This window comes from Piliocolobus tephrosceles, chromosome 11, assembly GCF_002776525.5.
Source record: "Piliocolobus tephrosceles isolate RC106 chromosome 11, ASM277652v3, whole genome shotgun sequence".
NCBI lineage: Eukaryota > Metazoa > Chordata > Mammalia > Primates > Cercopithecidae > Piliocolobus > Piliocolobus tephrosceles.
The window spans coordinates 119,954,569-119,975,972 of NC_045444.1; the positions used below are offsets into that span (position 1 = coordinate 119,954,569).

Genomic DNA, 21,404 nt, shown 5'->3' on the forward strand with positions numbered 1-21,404 from the left:
AAAGTAGAAACAATCCAAATGTCTATCAACTCATGTTTGTCCAGGATAAACCAAATGTGGTACTATCCATATAATGGAATACTAGACTAGTCAGCAATACAAAGGAACAAGCTATTAATACATGTGAAACCATGGATGAACCTCAAAAATGATATGCTACGGGAAAGAAGCCAGACACAAAAGACTGTGTGTTTTATGATCCCAATTATATTAAATATTAAGAAAATAAAGTCTATAGAGACAGAAAGTAGATTAGTGGTTGCCAGGGGCTTCGACTACAAATGGGTACAGGGATCTTTTTGGAGTAATGGAAGTATTCTGAAACTGGATTGTGGTGATGGTTACAGAACTCTACACATTTACTGATGATTACTGAATTATACACTCAAACTGAGTGGATTTTATGGTATGTAGATTACATCTTCATAAAGTTGTCACAGAAAGCCTAATGGTAAGTGAATAGTGAGTCTGCAGACTGTACATTCAGAATAGTTCAACATGAATACATGGTCTAGATACACATCCACATCAGATATACTCATTGTATCTGGGGAAGGAGAGAAAGAATAGGTCTGAGGAGGAGAACATAGGGGACTTTAACTTCATTTATAATGTTTCAAACAAAAACAAACATAATACAAAAAGTTAACATTTGTCCATTTTGGGTGGTAGGTATATGAGTTTTCCCTAAATTATTTTTTGTATTCTCCTATATTTTCTTCAATTCAAGACTAAAATTAAAGAACCAAAAAGCAAATGTAAATGATTACCTAGTTCCTTCATTAATTTTAATTCCTTTATGGCTTTAATTCGAATATCAAACACCATCTGAAATAGAGAAATAAAATAATGACTAAGTTGTAAAAAACGGGAGGAGATGAAGATGAGGATTGTCACTGTGTGCATAAACAAATTATTTGAGATATTAATTACCTGACATTTAGTAGTTTTTGCCTACTTAAAATTTTTCCATCCCTGAAATTTTTTAATAAGATCAAAAGCAAAAACTTAGATCTTCATAGTTAAGTTTTTACCAAATTGATGTTAATTGGAACAGAAAGGACACCTACAGAAAACTAAAGAAACAATTGTAGCTGAAAGGCAATAAGCTGACAAACCACTAACTTTTCTCATGAAAGCCAACAAAATAAACTCAGGGCAATCACATTTCTCTATGTCAGGAATGATGAATGTGGGGCCAGTAAGCATAAATAAAAATGTATACTATCAGCCCGAGAGCACTATTTAAAATTGCTGTTTAAATGACTTTATTTTGGATTCTTTCCCTTTTTCAGTTTAACCTAATTTTTTCTAGGATATAAAATCTTGGAAATTTAGGAGTAAAACTGATGTCAGACAATCTATCCTCCCACAGTACCCCACACTGTGAAAAGAAGAAACAGAATGAGTCATAAAGGACTTCACCAAAGTCTTTCACTTACGGTCAAGGTACTAGATCTTCCGAACTTTAGTGTATTCATCTAAGTGTATAAATATTAACACACTTTAAGAAATTATAATATTTATATAAAAGAAAACAACATTCTAGTAAGTTTCAACTTGTTATAGAAAAAAAACCCATAATGAATTGAGACTACATAAATATAAAAAGGTATTTCCTGAGATGATGTTTAAGGAAACTAGTCTTCAAATGGAGAACTAAAAGAGTTCCTTTTAAGAACACCTGGCTTTACAGAAAAACAGAGTATAATGTAAAACCATTTAAGATAAATTTTAAAAACAGAAATCCACAACACAAAACCAAAACACATGTATACTTGGTTTAAAAAAAATACAGAAAAGACCCTTGAAAATAGCATTTTCAAGGCAGCCAGAGAATTCCATGAACTAACTAAATAAGTAACTCCCACATTCTAATTCTAGGCTTTGGAGGAAACTTTAAAAGGCATGTATTTTCTTGAAATATGCTAACAGCCAACTAACATAGGTAAACAAGCAATAATCAGATGTTAAATAAAAAGCTAACTTCCTAAGATTTGAAGTCTCTTGAGACAACTGTTCTGAAAGATTAAGGTATTGTTTTCTAAATAAAATTCTGTTAACTGAAAATCTATCAGCCAACCTTTAATTATATTCTACTCACTGTGTTAACAGTTGCTGATATTTTAACCTGCTTCTCTTCAGAGTCTAACTGGCATAAATTTTTAACATGGAGCCAGTCAATCTCATTTATACTAGTGACCCATTTCTCTTCCTTGGTCAACAAGCTGCAGGTAAAGAAAAGATCAGAAATTAATACCTTTCCTTAGGCATCACTTCCAAAGCTCTGCATGTGTCACTTAATGTGACTAACTAGAGGTGACCAGTTCTACTGAGTCCTCTCTATGGTAAGTGGGCTATCTTTGCAGGGTAATGTTAGGCAGTAGTCTACAGAGTCTATATTCATGATTCCATTTATTCTTTGATTTTCTCACATAATTTGTTGCCACATTTTTCCACAGAGAACTTCCGTAAGTAAACAATCAGTTGCTGACTTCTGCCTGCACCCTGTAATCACTAGGGGAGCTTTAAAAGAGCGCCTATGCCAGGAGCCTACCCCACCTGATCTAGATTTCGTTTAACAACAGGGCAGCCATGTGTAGTCTGTAGACTGACACTGCACAAAAGGGCCACGTCTAAGGAGTGTCACACATGGCATATACATCGTATACTGAATTTTTGAGAGTTTTGTTTTATAAAAGCAGCCGGCAGTAGAGTATCTTGTTCTAACATTTTCCTACAGAGAGTAGTAAAGGGTCCTGAAGGGCTGCCTTCTTTCTAATTCACACAGAAACACTAATGGGCTTGCAGAAGTCCTCTTTGGGAATGTGTATCAGAGCTCTGAAACATAATTCTACTCTTTATTGCAGTTATTCCATTCTGAGCTCCCACCTTAAGCTAGCAATCCCAAATACAAAGTTTGAAGCACAAGATGTTCCGTGAAGACTACCTTAAAATAGTGAAAAACTGTATGATAATCATGACAATGACTGCATTAACTAAAACATTTAGCACTTACTGTGTGTACTTTGTACACACTTAACTCTTTCAATCCTCTCAACTCTATGAAGCTGGCACTAGTTATTATCCCCATTTTACAGACAAGAAGACTGAGCAGAGAAAGACGAAATACCTTGCCCAAGGTCCCATTACATCCTACTGACTTGCCTAGGAGCACAGTTAGGCAAACTACATAGATTACTATGTAGCCATCCAAGGCAGTTTATAAAGAGTCTACAAATCTCAAGGTTGGGCAGAGGGGATGGAAAGCAAGATACATCTACAAAATAATCATTATTTGGTTTAAAACGAAAGGCACGCAAATGCTAACAGTGATTAACAGTGCATGGTGAGAAGAGGGATTTCCCCAGTCCCAATAAATGTATACTGCCTTTTATAAAGGAAATACAGTTCTTATAAACAAGGTGGAGAATGTCTGAGAAACCCCTGTCCAAAAGAGTAACAGTGGTAAGTGTACTATGAAATAAACAAACGGTCCATAAGTGCTCTGCTGCTCTGCGTCAAAGCCACTATAAATAATGATACAGAGGTCTTGCAATCTAAGTAAATTTGTAGCACTGAGAAAACAGGGAACTTGAAATCTTCAATATATGGAAATATTGCAGTTACAGTGTATGACACATTGACTACAGCAAAGTACTATCACAGACACAGATGACAAAAAGACAGATGTAGCTTTAAATGTGACCGCAGGATTCATGGGGGTAATTCGCCAGGTAACTGCTCTATTTGGGCAACTGGGCTCTCAAGAGTCACAGAAGGGATTATAAGGAAACCATGAGGCCGGGCGCGGTGGCTCAAGCCTGTAATCCCAGCACTTTGGGAGGCTGAGATGGGCGGATCACAAGGTCAGGAGATCGAGATCATCCTGGCTAACACAGTGAAACCCCGTCTCTACTAAAAAATACAAAAAAACTAGCCAGGTGAGGTGGCGGGTGCCTGTAGTCCCAGCTACTCGGGAGGCTGAGGCAGGAGAATGGCGTAAACCCGGGAGGCGGAGCTTGCAGGGAGCTGAGATCGGGCCACTGCACTCCAGCCTGGGCGACAGAGCGAGACTCCGACTCAAAAAAAAAAAAAAAAGGAAACCATGAGTCCTCTTATGGGTCTCCTGAAAAAAAATATCCAGAAACAATTTAGCCATAATGTTTATACCTTCTTCAGGAAGATTTTCAGGAATTTTCTCTGCGAGAATGTTCCTTCGGTTTTATAACCAGCGCTAATCAGAATTCATTTGATAACTTGCATTATAGCCAACTAATTGATACTCTATATAGTCTAGAAAATCAGGGATACTTATATTATTTTCTCACCACATTTACCAAAAGTCCCTTTACAAAACATCATTTTTTTCTCTAAGTTACATAACCTACAACATTCGTGGATACAATATTTAGAACATAATGTCTAGAAATAAAGAAACATTCAACCCTTGTCACTAAAATAAAGCTTTAGAGTTCTGCTGGGTGGTATTGTAATTAAAATGACTTTTAGAAATCCTTTTTCTCCTGTTGGCGAGTTACCTGTTATCATCATGAGAATCCTGAATTAAAACTGAGCTTCCATTTCCGAGCCCTTGCTCCCTGAACGTCTTCCTCATGTCTTCCTTGGAGATGGCCATCCAACCCTCCCCACCTGGGCATCCAGCACTGTTGATGAAGATGACACCTGCTGGGATTGCTAAGGCTGTGAGGACAGTGCCCACTTCTGCATTAGATGGAAAGACATGTGGAGATTCTATCACCTGGCAACACTTTTCTCCTTCACTGCTTGTGTCCAGATGAAGAACATTTAAAAGCAGAGGTTCGCAGTCAATACCTGTTTGAATGTGGACTCCACCAACCTGCAATCATATCAAGAAAACCATTAGTACAGTTGATACTTGCCAACATTGTCAACATAACATGGTAAAAGATTACTCTTAGAGAACAACCCTCATTTTTTCCAAGTAAAATAAAATTTTCACGAATGTCTGTTAAGCATCAAAGGAACAACTTCAGATCTTTTGAAACGTTCTTATCTACCTTTTATTTTTTTAGAAGAAATCTATGATAGACTGGAGATAGAGATTTATGAGTTATCACGGGTGGTGATGAAGCCAGATTGGCCAAGGTCAGTTCACAGAGTGGCTGAAGTGTTCCTGACCGCCTTCTAGAGATGGAAAATTCACTGTCCACCTCCAAACCACCCCAACGACTCCCCAAGTCAGTATAGATCCTCACTCTTCTAAATTCCCACAGGCACTATGCACAGACCCCTACTCCAGCACGTATGGTGCAGTTCTTCACACAATGAGGGCCTAAAAGGACACAGATCAACTGACTGGCCTTTGACCTAGCATCTGACACACAACCTGGTATAACGGAGGCACTCAAGAAATGTCTCCTTGACGTACAACTAGCACTGATTGTCTAACATTTATCAAGCATTTCAGTAGTTTTCTAATATCTAATTGCCCTCACATAGGCTGAATAAAATTTCATTACAATGACTTTTTTTTTGAGATGGAGTCTTGCCCTGTCACCCAGGCTGGAGTCCAGTGGTATAATCTCAGCTCACTGCAACCTCCACTTTCCGGGTTCAAGCGATTCTCCTGCCTCAGCCTCCCAAGTCACTGGGACTACAGGCATACGCCACCATGCCCGGCTAATTTTTGTATTTTTCGTAGAGATGGGGTTTCACCATGTTGGCCAGGCTGGTCTTGAATTCCTGACCTCGGGTGATCTGCCTGCCTCACCCTCCCAAAGTACTGGGATTACAGGCGTGAGCCACTGTACCCAGCCATTACGACTTTTAAAACATCCAAAATTATCACGAATATTTCTTCAGCAATTTTTTTTACCTCCACCCCATTCCACACAAAGATGTCTTCTCCATCGGCAATTTCAGTTTCACACAGTGTCAGTTCATCCCCTAGAAAGAGATCACCAGTGAGACCATTCATTACGACCATCAGAAATGACTGAGCTAAAGAAAGAGCTGAGACAAATATTTGTTTGAAAAAATATTTTCACTAAGGAAAATTTAAAAAGTAGTAATTATTTTTATTCTATTGATATGATTTCATTTTGTAATTTTTCTTTAAAATGTTGTTACAAAAGCTTTGTGAGCATGGTGGCAGGACAAAAGAGATAATCCAAAGGTCAAGTGTACTTGAGGCACATGACATTGGAAACAGGAGTTAGGCTTAGGTACGGAATGGTCCCAGCTCCACTGAGACGTCCATAACAACAAGCTGTATGTCTTTGTGAACTTCAAGTCTCTCAGCTCAGTTTTTTCATTTACGAAATGGGGATAAAAGAATTTTATGAAAATCAAGTGAGATAATTAACATAAAACACCTATTACAGATTTTGGCCCAAATCAGATGTTACTGCCACTACTGTTAATTCTCACTGTTTTGCTGCTATTTAAAGGAAGTAAATGCTTTCAAACTCCCAAAGTATTTCTTGTTTTACTACAAAATCTGAAGCTGAGAGTTGGGCAGAAAATCAAGTCATATAAATACGATTCAGATGGTTTGAAACCATGTTGCTCAACAATATGTGTCAATATAAAAAATTCTGAAGCTTTTCAAGAAATTTTTAGTAGGGTAGCCTTAATTTGAGAAAAAATAAAATGTTTCCATGTTAGAAGAATTTCACATTATATAAACTGTATACATTAAAACTCGGATATGTTATTTCTTTTGGAAAACTTACAGTGTGAAGATAATCTACTTAGTTAAGCAAGTAGTAGGTGGGGAAGGACTGACAAGGAACAGAAAATCACAGATGAGCCGGACAAAAATGTAGATATGTAAGAGTGAGTTGCTATGTTTTCATATTTATCTTACCGCCAAGCGTCTGGTAAATGTGAAGTCCTGCTGGTACAAGCTTTGCAACACTAAGAACCATGTCTCCTTCCCAAAATTCTAACAGCTGAAGAATATTAATGAAAGAAAAGAGAACATTGAAAAGTGACACATACATATCACCTTTCCAGGTTACTGTATCAACTTACATAAGAAGATGACACAAAGAGCTAGCAAATGAATACTCTCACCCCCAGCCAACACCACAAACTTGAAAAGAAGGCATCACTTGTTAAATTAGTCAAATCCGAAGATGGCTAATCTCCTCCATTCCTGAGTGAAGAATTCTGGCACACACAAAGGGCACAACCACCATCTAAACAATTCTGCTTAATATATATGAAGAGCACTTTTCTCAGAAAGCAAGTTGATGAGCATGCCAGCCTAGGAATTTTAACTCAAAAGAGCAAGACTAATTTGTGGAATTAGCAATGTTGAGGGAAATGCAGTCCTGACTCTAGCACACACTCATGTTCTAGTTGCTTGAAAGGAATGTCTCCCATTGCAAATTTATAAAGGTGCATTACCAGTTTACTTAATAGATTACCAGGGCTTTGTTCTTTACATTTCTAGATCTGAGAGTCTGAGCACTGTGGCAAGACCACCAAAATAATATCACCATAAAAGTCATTCCTATCTAGTCATTCTCTACAATACTATGAGGTATTTTCTTAAAAAGAAATTTCTTATTTACAAGCTATTAGTTTGTTGTGAACTAAGTTTCCTAGCCTCTTGTCAGTAGCTTCCTTGTAAGAGAATAGTTAGTAGGGATATACATTTAAAAAACCAAAAAGCACAGACTGGAGTGTACCTCACACTTACAAAGTAAATAAGATCCTTTCCATTTAAAATATCCCCCTAGATAGGTTTCAGATTCCCACATCCACCTGTATCAACAATGCTAGAATTGGCTCAGAAATAAATTTCTAATGAAACAGTTCAGAAAGATTAGACAATTTTAGAAATCCTGACACTGATCTAGTGTTTAAATAACTTCAAATCAACTAAGGTTAAAAGGGAAATTGCTTTGCTTTTCTTAGCAGAAGAAAATTGAAAGAAAGCTAATAGTTTTGGTGAGTAATAGGATTTTTCAGAAAATTCATAACACTAATTTCTGGGAAAAAACACAAAAAGCTAACATTTTCTATCTCCCTTTTCCTTGATCAGAAAGTAGTGTGGAGCAGGAGTGTGATTAGGAGGAAAAAACCCTAGATGAAGAGTAAGGAGACCAGGGATGGAGTCCCAGCTCCATCAACTAGGTTTAGGACCATAGGCAAGACATCGAGTCTCTTTAAATCACACTGCCTCGTCTTCAAAATGGGGCTAATGTGTCTTCATGAGATTAAAAAACCAAATCACATAATTTATATGAAAGCAGTGTAAGTAAAATAAAGAACCCTGCTGTTACTATTATCATCATTAAAACATACCTTGAAAATGACTTGGAGACTACAGCACTGTTTTTACTCTAGACTAATAGATACTTTCCTTCACTTAAGAGTATTATTAATAAATACTGTTCTACACTACAGGGTACAAAGTTAGTTGCTTGTTCTTTTATTTGTTCAGTAGTTCTCAGTTTTAAACAACATGCTCATCTTTATCTTTTCGCTCTCTTTGAAAGGCAATTTGCTTTCACTTATTTTCTAAAAAAGAGACAACTTCATACTCTTTCTTCCCCTCAAATAAAACGTACCAGCCTGATGGTCCACCTGAAAAGCTGCTGGTAGGGGCTGTGGAGAAAAGCCTCCTAAAAGACTTAGAAGATCTGGGTCACCCCTCTGTGAAGTGGCAGATATCAGGTCTTCCTAAGCAGCTTTGAAAAATAAAGTTGTATCCTAAACAGAATGAAATAGACAGTCTAGCTGGAAATGGTCCTTGATGTCTAAATTAAGAGGAAGTAAGGCTGTATTACCTGAAATATTGACTGCCGGAGATCTCCCAAAGTTTTTCTTTTATCAAAGGTCAAATCCCACACGCTTTCTGTTTGAGAGACTACTGGGTGCAGAGCCCCATTGAAGAAATGGTACTGAGGGCCCAGGTGAAGATGCAACTCAAAAGTATTGTTTGCAGAATCACATTCTGCCCTTTAAAGAGGCACAAAAATACATAAATACTGTGTTTTTGTAACAGACACTGTGTTTTATCTCAAACCAAAGATTATCTGGCTTACAATACAATTAAGTTCTCCATTCCACCTAAGTAACAATTTTTCTTCTATGAGCCACAATTAGTCACTTTAGTTTTTCAGTCAACAGCAAAAATTCAGTTCTGTCACCATGAATTCCAAGAGAAAACTGTTTTAACGTGGGCGGCAATGTTAAATCCACTTCTCTGAACAAAGGCTGACACCTGAAATCTTGTAATTCTGAGATTATATTATAGTTATGAACAAAATGCTAGAGACCTGCTTACATAATTGTGTTAAGTAGCAGATTTACTTCTATGTCATCTATCATCCTTATTTCCACTAGATTTTGCACACTTTTTTTTTAGACAGAGTCTCACTGTGTCACCCAGGCTGGAGTGCAGTGGTGCCATCCTGGCTCACTGCAACCTCCACCTCCTAGGTTCAAGCAATTCTCCTGCCTCAGTCTCCTGAATAGCTGGGATTACATGTGTGTGCCACCACGCCTGGCTAATTTTTATATTTTTCATAGAGACAGGGTTTCACCATGTTGACCAGGCTCGTCTTGAACTCCTGACCTCAAGTGATCCGCCTGCCTCAGCCTCCTAAAGTGCTGGGATTACAGGTGTGAGGCACTACGACTGGTCCCATGAAATATTTGAAGCCAGTAGCATGAACCTCCTGAGACCACGTTATCCAGGCTAAAAGTCCTTGGCAGCAGCCTGGTGTCGGCTGCTCTTCTCTGAATGCACTCAGTTGACTCGAAGCCAGCACAAAACACAGGTAGGGTCTGACCAATGTGGAGCTGGAATGAAGCTTATCACACAACTCAGGTACTTCAGGACACTTCAGTGAACATGGTCAGAGAGCACAACCACATGAAAGACCTTACTGCGGGCTGACGACAACCCCTCGGGCCTTTTTTTTTTTTTTTTTTTTTTTTTTTTAAATAACAACTGCTAGTCCAGACCACTTATGCCGGTTATTTTTTAGACTTAAGATATTTCACTCTGTTAAGTTTTAATATTTTTGGTATCTTGGTTTTTGTTGTTTCTTTGCTCTTGTGTCATTCACTGTACTTTTTTCCCCCAGCTCCAAGCCAGTGATAAAAATGTCAAATATAACCTGTCATACAATTAGGCATTTGGGTCCACAAGGAGATCATGGGAACATCTATTTTCCTAACCCAATACCCAATTTACTCTAACAGAGCACAAATAAAGAAGCAGCTCTTCAGAGTCAAATGGTTCTCGCAAACCATCTCTTAAAGTAAGAATCCATTATAGGCTTTCCCCCAAGATCAGCATTAGATTCAATAGGTTACAGAATCCATATTTCCGTCCTTTTGAAAATCTGCCCACCTCAGAGCCTCTCTCACTACATGCCAGTTCGCTACAACTACTTACCCATGAGGGGTGATTTTCATAGCAGGCTCTCTTCGGACCCAAGGAAATAATCTGGCCAGGCTAGGATACAATTCATTTAGCCCAACTATGTGCTCACTGATTTCTCTAGTCGTCTTAGGCTTCAATCCCTACCTAGCAATGGCCGTTTTATATGTCACTGTTTAATTCATTCTCACACATAAGGGATAATTTCAAAGTTAAAGCTACCCTCACTATAAAAATTCAGCAGCCAAACAGACACTTGCATTAACTAGTTGACTATTTCTTTTTCTTGTTAATTTTCATTATTGAATGCTTAAGGCCTAAATTAGATCTTTATTCTCCAGAAATACTAGTCAAACTCTAAAAGCAATTTAAAATTACCTTTTGGTTTGCAGTTCAATGTTAGCTGCATCCATTTCATTCAGTAAATGACATGGAACCCCGTATCTTGGATTAGCTCGAGCTGTGAACAAAATTTTTCATTAACTTGTGTTGGCTAAATGAAATCTGGTTGCTGGAAGAGGTAGCACGAAGACTAGAAAGGACTATCCTGGGAGCTAGGAAAGTTGCTACTAATTTGCTGTGTGAATACAAATTTTCTCAGGATCTCAGTTTTCCCATCTGAAACATGAAAAAGTTAGAACAAATGAAAAGTAAATAGTTCTTTAAGATAAGCTAGAAGAATTCAATTTTTTTCAACTCTTTTAAGTATACTTTTTAAAAAGAACACCCAGATTTTCATCTTTTTCTTTTTTCTTCTTCTTTTCTTTATTTTTTTGAGACACAGTCTCACTTTGTCGCCCAGGCTGGAGGGCAGTGGCGTAATCTCAGCTCACTGCAACCTCTGCCTCCCAGGTTCAAGCAATTCTCATGCCTCAGCCTCCGAGTAGCTGTGATTATAGGCTTGTGCCACCATGCCTGGCTAATTTTTGTATTTTTAGCAGAGACAGGGTTGCACCATGTTGCCCAGGCTGGTTTTGAACTCCTGGCCTCAAGTGATCCGCCCGCCTCAGCCTCCCAATGTGCTGAGATTACAGGCGTGATCCACCATGCCTGGCCTCAGATTTTCATCTTGATTACAAATACAACAACTGACTACTGTAAAAATTCTGGAATTTTTTTAAGTGTAAAAGAAATAGATGCTGCTCATAATTTCACTCCCAAGACAGACACACACACATACACACACACACACACACACACAAACACAATTTCAAAAACTGGGATCATGTTCAACAAATCTGTTTTCATTTCATACACTGTATTTTCCAAAGTCTTAAATAAATGATTGCATAGTAGTCCATTCTATGAGTAGCATAATTAACCTAACCAATCTTTTTCTGTTAGACATTAAGGTGATTTCCAATTAATCACTATTTTAAAATAGTAGGAACGATAAACATCTTTGAGCATCAATATTCATATACAGCTCTGATTACTTCAAGACAAACTTGTGAAAGTAGAATTACTGGTTTAAAGGGTATGACATTTTCTAGGCTTTTAAATACACATACTCAAATTGATCATATTCCATACTTACCAACTCTGGAGGAAATGTCAACTATTGAGACCCAAGAGTCACGGAAACAGTATCTGACTTGCTGGGGCATCTCACTAATGTTCACCTCATTGCCATTCTTCTTCTTCTTCTTCTTTTTCGATTACAGGTTAAATTGAAAATGTTTTGAAACATAGGAATCTTTCTTTTATAAATTACTTATTTATATTCTTTCCCCAATTTACTACTGAGCACAATGAAATATATGTAAGCGCACTCTACAGATAGGGGAAATTAATTTGTCATATATTTTACTGTTTTCCATTAGCTTGTCATTTGCCTTTTAATTCTGTTTAAGGGTTATCACTTTTCCATAGTTTTTTTCTTTCTTTGCTTTTATGCTCAGAAAGGTTTTCTTTACCTTAGAATATTTATATTTTACACATTTTACAATTCCTTAACATAAATATTAAAGGAACTATAATTTCATTTAAATGATTTGTATAACAAAGAAAAATGGCTTAATTATTTCCCTAGCAAATAACCAACTTCCCAGTTGTATTTATTGTGTAATTCACACCCTTCCTTCCCCAAAATATCTGAAGAGCTACCTTACCATGGATTAAAACACAAATATGCTTAGATCAACTCCTGGGTTTACTGCTCTTTTTCAATGATCTGTCTACCTTTTTGCATTACCACTACACTGTCTTCATTGCTATAACTTTATAAATACATTTTTACTGATACAGCAAATTCTCCCTTAGTCATCTCTTCTTTAGTTTTTATTACTTTATTTCTCTAGGTGAATTTTAGAATCATTTTATAAAGTTCTATCCCTTCATTCCCAAAAAAGTACATCGAGATTTTGGTTGGATCTTTGTTCAATTCCTAAGCTAACAAGAGAACTGTCATTGAGTACATATTCCAATTATGTACACACTAAAATTAAATTCTATAAAAAAGACTAATACTCCATTTGAAGATATTCTTTTTCTGATAATATATATTTCTATAACTGTGAATTCTGATACACAATATTTTTACCAGAACCATTTCCATATCTTTTTTTCCTCCCAGAAAAATACAAAGCCTTTTTGATTAACAGCATAGTTATGTAACTGTTTTCGATCTGGAAAGTTAATTTCCTTTGATTCACATGCAAATTAGTAACTGCTTTATTTTTATTCTTTATAAAAATGATGATTCTCATTCTCTAAGAACAATATTCTCATCTCTAATAATAGATATGTCTCAATCTATAAAGCTTTTCTCATTAGAATTTTTAACTTTTGAGCAGACTTTGAGAAGTGATCAAAAAATCTTACTAGGCCTCATGCCTGTAATCCTAGCGAGGCAGGAGAATAAGGTCTGGAGACAGGGAACCTAAGGCTGTTTCATCGACTTCCTAGAAATAAATTGAAAGGAAAACCCTAACTTTCCATGGCTAAGTAACAAAAGGACCAGAGGCTACTCCCTTTGACCTTTTCTGCGCACACATAGGAAATTGGGTGACCCCAACAAATCAGACTGTGGGTGGAGTCTTTGTTTGCAACTTTTGCAACCACTTCAGCCTCTGAATGTTTGCAGTTGGCAACTAATAAGACAGAAACAAATCGGACTCATTGCCGGTAGGGTCTTTGTTTGCAACTTTGCAACTTCACTCCAGCCTTTGAATGGGTGTTGCCCCCAACCAATCAGACTGATAGCCGACTATGTCTTCGTTTGCATGGAAGTAGAACTTTGTAACTTCACCCTAGCCTCTGATTGGTTGCAGAAAGCAACCAATCAGATGTTTGCACATGAGAGTGACTTCTGTAACTTCACTTCAGCCTCTAGTTAGCTGCTTTCTGCAACCAATCACACTGACTGTGGGGTACCAATTCATTTACATGAGATGAGCGTGAAGTGGCCAATGGGAAACTTCTAGGAGGTATTTGGACCCGAGAAGATTCTGTATCTGGGTCCTTGAGCCGCTGCTCAGGCTGCTCCCACACTGTGGAGTGTAGTTTCATTTTCAATACATTCCTGCTTTTGTTCTTTTGTTACTTCATTCTTTGCATTGCTGTGTGTTTTGTCCAATTCTCTGTTAGAAATGCCAAGAACCTGGACAACTTGCAGTCATGACCCTCTATCAATGACACCAGCACTTTGGGAGGCTGAGGTGTGAGCATCATTTGAGACCAGGAGTTCGAGACCAACCTGGGCAACACAGCAACACCCTGTCTCTAAAAAAATGAAAAAATTAGCCAGGTGTGGCAGCATGTGCTTGTAGGCCTAGCTACTTGTAGGCCTAGCTTGTAGGCCTAGCTACTAAGAGAAGAGAATCACTTGAGCCCAGGAATTAGAGGCTGCAGTGAACAATCATGCCACTGCACTCCAGCCTGGATGACAGAGTGAGGTTGCATCTCTAAAAATAAATAAATGAATAAACACACAAAAGGTCTTATTGAGAAACAGGAAAATAAAGGAGAAGATATGAAAATATATAAATAAAGGATAAATAATAGAAATAAAATATATAAATAAACATAAAGGAGAAGATATAAAAGAATCAGGAAAATAAAGAAGATATAAAAATAAGACCAAGGCCACTTAAAATTCAAAGGCAACATATGGCTGAATGACAGAGCCAAGTCTGAGTACATGGCAACTGCACTCAAGTTTGCCAACACAAGAAGGTTTTATGCTATCCAAGGAAATCCAATTCTGAAAATGTAATGATGATCTTACATTATTACAGGGTAGAAAATTAAAGACAAGTATATAATCTTTATAAAATGACAAATTGTTAGATTTCATTTGGCATAATATAGTTCTTGTTAGCTTTAAAATATTTTAAGTTGTTCCAAGAGTAAACCTTTTTTAAAAGAATAAAAACTCAAATAGCATTCCATGTTTATCTTCTAAAGCCATTAACTGAAACAAATAGGAACATTTTTCTTTCCATACCTTCAGGGGGTCTCTGCAACTGGGATTTCCGATAAAACAACATGTAGGCACTTTCTTTACCCTGAAATTGCTGTTCAATATCCTTTTCCCTGATTGGCTGGACTTTAGAATCATTTATATCAAACCAGTGGGGACAGGAGATGCTACTGTTTAAACCTGGGGATTCTGGAGGAAGCGTCTCGAAAATTTGCTGGTCATTCCTTTGGAAATCAGACTCAGCCTGGAGAGAACCATTCTTCAAGAGACGAACTATACTTTCATCTGAACTGAGTAGAAATATCTGAGAATGGAGCTGTAAGAACTACACAGAAAAAAACAAACAAAAAAATGCGAAGTTAATTATTCAAACAAAAATTAGACGTGATTAAAAAATGTTTTCTTCCTTTCTGTGATTAGATCGTTTAACTTCATCTTTATTTTTGACCTGGCCAGCTAGGGAGGAAAACCCATCTAGGTATAATAAAACATTTAATAAAACCACAGTGCTCTGTTAAATAGTCTGATAGTTACACGAAGGGAGGAAGTCGCTATGCTACAATCTAAAAAGCATTTTAATTATACCTCACTAGTGCTGTTTAAAAAAGTATTTAAGTGGAACAGATTAGGTAGAACAAACACTTTTGAAATATTTAAAAGCAATCTAAACAAGGCACAAAACAAAAGCAGTCACACAGTGTACCACTATAAAAGATAATTTGAAAACCCAGACAGACTTTGTTGGGATAAGGTAGTAGTTATCAACGTAAATTATCTTTTAACCCGAACTAAAGTGAATGTTGTCTGTTCTAAAAGCTGGCAGACAAGCTCAGAAAATCAGAGCAAAGTAAGGGTTAAGTCACAATCCCAAAGTTCTTGCTAAAGGATTAGGAAGAAAAAAGTCTCTTTCTCCATTGCCTGTCTCTTACCTCCCCATCCCCTACGCCTCTATCCTCTCACTTTCTAACCTCTGTCTGGCCTTGCGTCTCTTCCTTTTCTCTCAGCCTAATTTACTTATATAGAAAATTACTTGGGAGTTAAATTTAACACTTGGGTACTTCATCAATCACCCTGGAAAGGTGATTTGTGCATTTTTCTCTTGGAAAGAAAGTAATCTGTGGTAATGTCAACTCTCTAATCAAAAGTATTATTTTATCAACAAACAGAAGAGTGTAGGGCATAACCCAAAGACAACATTGTTAAAACTGTGTATGAGAACAGAGAGTAAAATATCATTGTAGCTGTTTTAAGGTACAAAAAAGTATCAACAACTTGAAAGCTTTGAGTAATGAACTTTCTTTTCATTTTTTTCGGTTCTTTGGGTTTTTAAGTAATGAACTTTCTATATATATAGCCAAGTTTTTCTTTGTTTGATAGTTGAGAATTAACTCTTTTAAGCCTCAAATATCAATGCAGTCTGTCCCAGTAATGACAAAGAAATTTTCTTAGACTAATATTCCTAATAAAAATGATAAACTCTATGCAAAACAAGGAAAACAACTGTTGGGAAAGGAACCCAAAGTAGGCATAAAGTGAAGACATAATTCATTAAAGAAGGGAAGCAAACCAGGTGAGTTCTGCACTCACCTACTACTACCCAGTTTGTAGCAGTGCATGGTGGAACAGATTTCAAGAAAAGGCAAGAGTCTTACTGGGCTGAAGGGACAGAATCTGAGAATAGCAGAGACGCGAGATCCCATGAAACAGCCCCGGTTCTGTATCAAATCCTCCTAAATCCTTGGCTAACTCCTAAATGGTAGAATGGACAGCTCAAATTGCCCAGTAGAGAGTATCAGTTAGGAGGTTCGACATCTGAGCAGGGTTGCCTGCTGCCAAGAAGAAAGAACAAGGAGTTCAAGTCCTGCCAAATTAGAGAGAGATAGCAAACTTTTTCTTAAAAGAGCCAGATGGAAAATATTTCAGAAGCAAAACTGAGAACATTACTTAGTACTCACTTCACCTTTTAAAAAGTAACCATTTAAAAATGTAAGGCACGTTCTTAGCTCAAGACTATAAGAACAGGCAGCAGGCCACATTTTGCCCACAGGCTACATAGTTAGCGGAGCCCTACTGTAAGAGGAAGGACCATGACCCAGGGCTAAACTCTTCCCTAGAACTAAAGGCAAAATTGTAACAGACCCACCCTAAAGCTCAAAATTTAACTTCCACGGACTCTAAAAGATTCAAAGGTAATTTGAGGGCTTGTTAGACTGCAATGCAAAGCTCTTTAGAGAAAAATAACATAATCCAGAGTCTCCACAACACATCATCCACAATATGACATTATGTGGAGCAGGGGGGCAAGACATGGGGAGATGATAGTCAAAGGATACAAAGCCTCAATTCAATGGTAGGAATAAGTTGTTTTTCTTAAAAAATCTATTGCACAGCATGGTAAATACAGAAAATAATAACATACTGTAGATTTCAAAATTGCTGAGAGTAAATTTTAGCACAAAAAATAAGTATTTGAGATGATGGATATCTTCATTGTTTGATTTAATTATTCTGTATTGTATTTGCAAATTAAAACATCAATCTGTACCCCTACAAATATATACAACTAAAATTTATCAATTTGTAATTAAAAAATAAAAATTTATAGTGAAAAGATTATATGACATGCAAAGAAACAGGACAATGTTATTCATAATCAAGAGATGGAATGGTCAATTCAAAAGAGAATAAAAGAGTCAACAGAATCAAATTCAGAATGAATCTAGCTATAATAGCAAACAGCTATTATAAATATGTTAAAAAATTTAAAGGAAAAGATGAACAGAATGGGTAAAGAGAAGGGGAATTTCAGCAGAGAAATGTACACTTTAAATAAGAACTAAGTGGAAAGACTACAACTAAAAAGTATAATATCTGAAATGTATAGCTCATTTGTTGGTCTTAACAGAAGAGTGGCTCAGTGGAAGAAAAAATTAGCAAAGCTGAGGACAGGAGAGATCAATGGAAATTGTCCAAATTGAAGTAGGAGAAGAAAAAAATGAAAGAACAAAACACCAGTCTGGCCAACATGGCAAAACCCTTATCTCTACAAAAAAATACAAAAAATTAGCTGGGTATGGTGACACATGCCAGTAATCTCAGCTACTCGGGAAGCTGTGGCTGGAGGATTGCTTGAGCCTGGTAGGCAGAGGTTGCAGTGAGCCGAGATTGTGCCACTTCACTTCAGCCTGAGCAACAGAGTGAGACCCTGTCTCAAACAAAACAAAACAAAACAAAACAAAACAAAAGCCCCCAGAACATCTAAGACCTGAGAGGAATTATCAAATGGTCGAATATATACAGTTGGTCCTCAGTATCTGCAGTTTCCAAATCCACAGATTCAACCAACCATGAATCAAAAACATTAAAATAAATAACAGTATAATAGTGAAAAATAATAAAAATTTAAAATACAGTACAACAACTATTTACATAACATTTATATTGTATTAGGTTTGTTTCCTTTTTTTTTCTTTTGGAGACAGGGTCTCATTCTATTGCCCAGTCTGCAGTGCGGTGCATGATCATAGCTCACTGCAGCCTTGGACTCTTGGGCTTAAGCAATCCCCTCACCCTAGCTTCCCGAATAGCTGGGACTACACGTGCATACCACTGCATCCAACTAATTTTTAAATTTTTTGTACAGATGGGGTCTTGCTACGTTGCCAGGACTGGTCTTAAAATCCTGGGCTCAAGCGATCCTCTTGCCTAGACCTCCCTTTTGCTGGGATTACAGGTGTGAGCCACCACGCCCAGCCTATGTTAGGTATTACACATAATCTAGAGATAGCTCAAAGTATACAGGAGGATGTGACTAGGCCATATGCAAATACTATGCCATTTCATGAAAGAGACTTGAGCATCTGCAGATTTTGGTGTCATCTGGGGGTTCTAGAACCAATCCCCTATAGATATGGAAGGATGACTGTATATAGTTAGACTCCCAGAAAAGGAAAGAGAGATGCAGCAGAAAAAGAAATTGAAGAAATAATGGCCAAAATTTTTTCCAAAATTTTAAAAAAGACTTTGGACCACAGATGTTAAAAATACTTAGCAATAAAATGTAAATAAACACAAGGAACACAATACCTAAATACATTATTGTCAAACGGCTGAAAACCAAAGATAAAAAGAAAATCTTAAAAGCAGACCAAGAAAAAGAAACATTACATTCAAGAGAATGAAATAAAAAATGACAGTTGGCTTCTCATCCAACATACTGGAAGCCAGAACACAATGGGCCTCTCTAAACCACTGAGAAAAACACAAAAATGATTAACCTAGAATTCTGTATCTATCAAAAATATCACTAAAAAATGAAGGTAAAATAAACATTTTCAGACAAAATCTGAAAGCACTTTTCACCTACAATTCTGAACTTCAAGAAAAGCTAAAGGAAACTCTCTAGGTTGAAGGGAAATGATATCAAATGCAAACATGGATAAACAATGAGCAATAAACTCCAGAAAAGATAAATATAAAACACTATTCTTTCCTTAATTTATTTAAAAGTCACTAAAGTGTTTAAGCAGAGGTAGTAAAGTATAGTGGAATTTACATTATATGTAATGGTAAAATAGAAGGCAATAGTAGGAAAAATGGGAAAGGGAAAATGAAATTATACTATTGTAAGCATCTTACAGTATACATAAAGTGGTATAATATTAATTTGTAATTTACCATATTAATTTATACATAGTGTAATCACTAGATAAAATTAAATACATAGATTAAAAAGCCAACAAAAGAGATAAAAATGGGACACTAAAAATTTATTAGTTAATCCAAAAGAAGGCAGGAAAGGAACAAGAAAATAACAAAGAATAGAGGAGAAATAGAAAACAAATAGTAAGAGAGATTAAAACCCAGCTATACAAATTATATTAATGTAAACAACTAAACATTCTAATAAAAAGAAAAAGATTGTCAAACTCTCTGTCATCTGATAGAAAATAGAATAGCAGAGAAAATCAACACAGGCAAAGTTGTTTTCTTGAAAAGTTTAATAAACTTGATAAACCCCAGCAATGAAAAAGAAAGCTAAAAAAGACAAATTATCAATATCAGAAATGCAAAAGGAAACATAAGTTCCTATGCTACAGACACTGAAACGATAATATGGTGAGATTTTAAACAACTTTATGCCAACAAATTTGACACCTCAGATAAATGAACCAATTCTTCAAAAACCATAATTTTCCAAAATAAACAAGAACCAACTTCATACTGAGACACACATGCATAAGAAAGCTTATATGGCTACATTAATACCAGACAAGGTAGATTTCAAGGCAAGGAATATTAGCAGAGATAAAGACAAGCATTTCTGGTGTGGTGGTTCATGCCTGTAATCCCAGCACTTTGGGAGGCCAAGGTGGGAGGATCTCTTGAGCCCAGAAGTTTGAGACCAGCCTGGGCAACATACGGAGACACCATCTCTACAAAATAAAAAATATAAAAAAGAATACATAGCCCAGTGTGGCCAGGTGTGCCTGTGGTCTCAACTACTCAGGAGGTTGAGCTAGGAGGATCACGTGGGCCCAGGAGATCGAGACTGCAGTGAGCTGTGATTGTGCTCCTACACTTCAGTCTGAGTGACAGAGCAAAACTCTGTCTCAAAAAAAAGGCAAGTGTTTCACATCAGGAGGCAATAACAATACTAAATGTGTATGCACCTAATAATATAGCTTCAGGAAGATACATGAAGCAAAAACTGTCAAAACTTTCTTTTAGCCGGGCGCAGTGGCTCAAGCCTGTAATCCCAGCACTGTGGGAGGCCGAGACGGGCGGATCACGAGGTCAGGAGATCGAGAACATCCTGGCTAACAAGGTGAAACCCCGTCTCTACTAAAAAATACAAAAAAACTAGCCGGGCGAGGTGGCGGGCGTCTGTAGTCCCAGCTACTCGGGAGGCTGAGGCAGGAGAACGGCGTAAACCCGGGAGGCGGAGCTTGCAGTGAGCTGAGATCCGGCCACTGCACTCCAGCCTGGGCGACAAAAGCGAGACTCCATCTCAAAAAAAAAACCAAAAAACTTTCCTTTAAAAAAATGAGACAAATCCACAATTATAGTTGGGAGATTTAAAAATTCCTCAGTAATTAATAGAAAAGGCAAAACCATATATAATAAGAATAGAGAAGAAACAAAGAACACAATCAATTTGATCTAGTTGTCACTTGTGAAATGTTACTTCCAATAACGCAGAAAACAACTTCTTTAGTGAACACAGAACATTAAGCAGGATAGACAACACTCTGAACCATAAAACAAGTCCTAATAAATTCAAAAGAACTGAACTCACATAGAGTATGTTCTCAAAGTACAACGGCATTAATTAGAAATCAATTTACTGACATAACGAAAAGATAACTAGAAACCCCCTAAATATTAGGAAATTAACCAATATACCTCCAAAGAACCTAAGAGCCAAAGAAAAAATAAGAGAAATTAGAAAATATTTCAAACTGAATGAAAATGAAAGCTTACCAAATATAACTGTCTGACTATATTCAGCAATATAACTATATTCAACAATATAACTTGTTGAATATAACTAGTGCTTAGAATAAAATTTAGAGCTTTAAAAGTGTGTAT

At 36.8% G+C, this 21,404-nt stretch overlaps 1 protein-coding gene across 4 annotated transcripts in view; it reads right to left on the bottom strand.

Annotated features, from left to right (window-relative positions):
* USP40 (ubiquitin specific peptidase 40) overlaps positions 1 to 21,404 on the bottom strand; it is a 93,572-nt gene that overhangs the window by 46,187 nt on the left and 25,981 nt on the right. For all 4 annotated transcript variants that reach the window (XM_023188589.2, XM_023188587.2, XM_023188591.1 and 1 more), the window contains 8 exons: positions 14,838 to 15,138; positions 10,769 to 10,850; positions 8,787 to 8,958; positions 6,854 to 6,938; positions 5,861 to 5,931; positions 4,542 to 4,861; positions 2,105 to 2,228; positions 771 to 828 (listed from right to left, as the gene is read on the bottom strand). In XM_023188589.2, the coding sequence (XP_023044357.1) occupies positions 771 to 828; positions 2,105 to 2,228; positions 4,542 to 4,861; positions 5,861 to 5,931; positions 6,854 to 6,938; positions 8,787 to 8,958; positions 10,769 to 10,850; positions 14,838 to 15,138 (1,213 nt within the window). The remainder of the gene's footprint in view (positions 1 to 770; positions 829 to 2,104; positions 2,229 to 4,541; positions 4,862 to 5,860; positions 5,932 to 6,853; positions 6,939 to 8,786; positions 8,959 to 10,768; positions 10,851 to 14,837; positions 15,139 to 21,404) is intronic.